The 5074-nt window shown below is 24.8% G+C and overlaps 1 protein-coding gene across 1 annotated transcript; it reads right to left on the reverse strand.

The window, feature by feature from the left end:
* Positions 1-1855: 1855 nt before the first annotated feature.
* LOC101507432 (transcription factor bHLH118-like) lies at positions 1856-4415 on the reverse strand. The gene is made up of 4 exons (XM_004506244.4): positions 3933-4415; positions 3123-3476; positions 2408-2477; positions 1856-2210 (listed from the first exon to the last, which is right to left on the reverse strand). The coding sequence occupies exons 1-4, from the start codon at positions 4041-4043 to the stop codon at positions 2146-2148; spliced, it is 600 nt and encodes a 199-aa protein (XP_004506301.1). The 5' UTR covers positions 4044-4415; the 3' UTR covers positions 1856-2145.
* Positions 4416-5074: the final 659 nt, after the last annotated feature.

A 5074-nucleotide genomic window follows, 5' to 3' on the forward strand; every position in this document is an offset into this window, starting at 1 on the left:
GTTGAACTAGATGTTAAGGACAAAATTGTATTTTTATTTTCTAAATACTAAAATTAAAAAATTAAAATTTTATAAAGATTAAAAACATATTAACCTAATTAATAAAATAACCATATGGTTTGTCGTATGTAACCTCTTTATTTTCTCTTTCATTTATTTCTCTCTATGACTATAGTTTTAAAGGGTATAAAAGGTGTATAAAAGTATTTGAACTCACTAAATGTCACAAATTATATTTATATTTCCAAAATTTTGATAATAAAAAAAATAGAGAAATCGACAAAAAGAGATGAACTTTGCCTTCAAGGTTAGTTCTTCTATTAATAAATTTTTTAACCTACAAAAATAAATGTCTTATAAATACAATTCAAATTCAAATGATATAAAATTATAACAATGTTTGATATGATATGATACAAATTCAAATCCACAATATTTTCCTTCTCAATATTAAGTGTGTGTATTTCACAGTTATACTCTTAAAATTTTCCTAAAAGCTAATTATAAGTGCTTATGATACATATTATCGAACTTTTTGTTACACAAAATGGTCCCAATATTTGCCTAAAGAAAATGGTCCCAATATATACCAAAAATATTCTCACTTGATCACGAATGGATTTGAAACTAAAATTTTGATAGTGAATGATCTTAAAAGACAATAACGAAACAGATTATGTGACAGATAGTCAGATGCAAAGGGATTAGTTAGCATGGTCCAGATATTGATAGTTTAACGATCATTTTGTCTCATATTGTGCTACAACAAACATATATATTTACAAAGTCAATAAAATTTCAAGAAACAAAAACGAAATGATTAGGAATTTTTTATTTTGTTAGAATAAAAGAATATGAAAATCGAAACCACAAACAAAAAATATGAAGTGTTAGATTACGAAGTTTAGTAAAATGTGTGTACGTTTTTAACTTTATAGCATCTGTAGTTCATTCTTATTAGATGGATAGATTAAGATTTAGAGTAAACATTGTATTTAAATACTAGTAATAATAAAGTTCAAATTAAAACAATTTCTATGAATTAAGAGTCATACTCAATATATATATATATATATATTAGAAAAATCAAATTATAAAAGAAGAGTTAACTATATAGGAAAAACCGACCACAATGAGGTAATCGTATATAACGATAATTTTAAAGTATCCTAAACATATACAATAATATAGATGTCAAAATTTATATATATATATATATATATATATATATATATGACACTAATTTTTAATCCAATAATTGATTTTAAAAATATTTACAAACTTTCTCAATAATCTTTGCAAAAAATACTACAAATTATCTTTAAGACACACACCTGGCCTAATACCCAATACATTCATAGAGCTATGTAAAATACAAACCAACTATTTATATTTATTACATCTTTTATTTTCTTTTTCTTCACACTATTAAAAAATCCATTTAACACAAAAGTTTCTTGGTTGGTAGATAGTGTGGCATATACAATAATTTATTTTTATTTTTTGTGTTTTCACTCATGATATATTTGGTAAAAGGGATGACAAAATTTGTATTTGGTTGGTTGTTAAATTGAATAAAAAATTATTTCATTGCGACTAATCATAGTTATCAATTCTAATTACATTTATAATCATTGTCTTAAATTGCATTCCGCAATTATAACTGCAGTAGTAATTCTATGAATTTTAAAGTCTCTGCAATAATATTACAATATTACAGTCGCATTGATTATATTTATTCGTATTTTTTCACAATATAAAAGTTTACAAGAAACGGCAATTTAAAACAAATGATTTGAATATTTATAATAAAACAAAAAATGTCAATGCATTAAATTTAAATTGCAGCTGCAAATTAATGTTAGGAGGAAAATTTTATATAAAATGCATTAAATGCTCAAATTCATTTATATAACACAATAAATTTAAAAAATATTATATACGCAATTATAGAAAAATAATTGAAGATTTTAAATGCAGAAAACACATGTATTTAGTACATTGAACATAATTCTAAAAAATAATACATTGAACATCAAGATGAATTTTTTTCATTAATATGGTTTCTAACATCAATGAAAAAGATATCATCAAGACATGCCATTTGTGAATTTGAATATGCAACTAAGTTCACTTTAGAAACTTTCAAAAAATTACGTTATTATGAAAATATTGGCTATTTTCATGTTCAGACGTACTCTCTTGCAAACCTGCAATATGGTTAAATTATTAAAACATTAATATTCATAAACAATAATAATTTTAAAATATTTTATGCTCTGTAAATGATTTTAACTAAACTGCAGATACTTCAAAAACTGTAATATTATAGCTGTGATTCCGGTAAGAGACCACAGTTTAAAAATGTCGATATGTAAACAAAATTGTTAAGAAGAATATTAATTACTTGATGATGAAATTGCTTCGATAAGCTTTGTTTGAAGTTCAGAGTAATCAATGCTTCTCATTATCGGATCCTTCAAGAAAATATACAAATGAAAATTAGTAACCTCTTATATAATACTTCTTTATGTTACGAATCGAATCTATATATAATACAAATTCATGATTTTAAATTACGATCTACAATCACAAATTCGACTGTAATATTATAGATTTTGAGGAGTTTACAACGATATTCTATTTTGAGGTGGCCATATGTGAACATATATCGTTTTTAATATGACATTATTGCATGAATGTGCATAATGTGAAACTAAAATCATTAGAGCATACAAAATTAAGGGTGGAAAATAAATTGCTCGACATTAGTTTTTGTTTTTGTTACAAACATTATATATAATTTAGATGTAATTCATATAAATCGTTGGTATAAAAAGTTTTTATGTTGGTCTTTAATTACAATCTAAAGTCATACTCATATGAATAATTGTGATATGTTGACAATGTAATTTTTTTACTTTTGATAGTACATGACAATTAATCGAATATAATTAAACACAATTGAATGAATTTAATTATCATATACGGTTTAAAAATTCACATGGCCAAACTATCAGAATTATTTATCAACATGACTTTAAACGTAGTTATAGTAAAAGTTATAAATATTTAATTATATTTAATCAATGTATATGAATGAAATTGAATTGAGATATTACCTCTAATCTTACGGTGTATATGAATCTTCCATCTAAATTGTTGGAATTAGTGCTTATCACATTAAGCCCTTCTTTAATCAACAAGTCTAGAGCTTTTGACAATGGAAACAAACATTTGTTGAAGCTATAACTGCACACAATTTCAAGTCCTCCAAGGAAAGGTTGAACAATAACAAAAGGTGAAAGATGAGTAGTACTACTATTACTACTAGACCCATTTTGAGGAGCTTTTGTACTCAAATTTGAAATCTTCATTAATTCTTCCTTCTTACTTTGTAATTGCTTCACATTGTTTTGTAGATGGTTGATGTAATTCATAGCCTCATATACATGATCAGAAATTGAGCGTTTTCCCTTTATCAAGATATATGCAATAAAAATTACCTCAAATTAATAATGACTATATACTATAGATTGCATATTTCAAAATTCAAATCCTAGACATAAAATACAAAAAATTTAATGAATCGATAAAAGTTGAGTTTGACAAAAGGGAGAAGTCAAATCATAATATGGAACATACCAACTACTAGGTACAAATCATAATATGTAGAATTGCAATTCAAATTTATATTAAAAAACGTCTAATTTAGACGACAAAGTATTTCATAACAGTTTTAGTATATCCTAATGTGATTTTAAATTATTATCTGCAACGATCCTAATTATAATTTTAATATTATAAATTTTAAAGTCTTTTTAACGATATTGCTACTTATCAAACAATTGTGTTTCTTCCTTACAAAACATGTGAGTTTAACAAAAAAAAAATCACCTAATGAAGAATTAGACTTGTGTATAAGTACATACCTTAATATATTCTAAAGGAAGAAGTGATCTAAGGGTGGTGCATAGGGTAGCCATCTCTTGCCTTCTTTGCCTCTCTGTTTCTTTATGAATCAACTTCTTGTTTTCTTCCATGGTATAATTTTTTCTCCAAAATAAACAAAATTCTATTTACCCTTAACCATATATAGGATGATAATTAACAACAAAGGATCATGCAAGTTGTGATGATCTTTTATTTTTTTGAGGTTTATTTCATGGTAGGAGGGAATAATTTGTAGATCAAAACTCAAAGACCAACTCAACTTTTTTTTTTATTTTTTAATATAATTTTGCTATGGAGGATTCAATATAGTGTATACTATCTTTGTGGGGTTGACAAAGATACCGAAAGAAAATCGAAGTATATTTGGTTGTTAGGGTTTGATAGTACTTTACATTTTCCAGATATGTTTGGATTCTCAAATCCTTCAAATGAAAGATAAGATCCATCTTACCTGCCACACAAATAAGAGCTCTTATTTATATTTCTTCTAACTTCATTAATTAATATTATAGTAGGACATAGGTTCGTCAAAAAAATAAATTATTGTGGGACATAGTGTTTTCTCTTTCTTTTGAATGTGAACTACTTTTTGGTAAGTTTGAATTAAGATTTTTCAATTCTCATTTATTTTGATATATAGTTTATTTTAGACTGTATTTAAAAATAATATTTAAATTATAAGGTGATTTTTTTTTTCTCACCTCATAATATTTTAAAAAACACTCAAATACACGTTCAAATCGACTAATTCATATACTTATTATTTGAGAACATTGAAATTGTGAGATATCACTATACCTATACTCTAATGATGATTGACGATCTATTATAAAAGTGAAAATTTATAATCGTTTAACTTTTTTGAGCTGAAAAAATGACTTAATATGCAAGAGAGAAAAACTTGACCATTCAATAAAAGACAAAAATTTAATCTATGATATAATATTCTACCTTGTACTAGGTTTTGTGAAAATTGACAATTATAAATGAAGATATTTTAAATAATTTATACTTGAGAAGAAAAATTCCTCATAATTTAAAGGAGGAACAAAAATATCAACATTTGTTCGGTCTCTCACCTTTCATTTTGTTCAATTTTTTTGTGTCGGTTCTAAAATGA

The sequence above is a fragment of the Cicer arietinum genome, chromosome 8 (genome assembly GCF_000331145.2).
Source record: "Cicer arietinum cultivar CDC Frontier isolate Library 1 chromosome 8, Cicar.CDCFrontier_v2.0, whole genome shotgun sequence".
Taxonomy (NCBI): Eukaryota; Viridiplantae; Streptophyta; class Magnoliopsida; order Fabales; family Fabaceae; genus Cicer; species Cicer arietinum.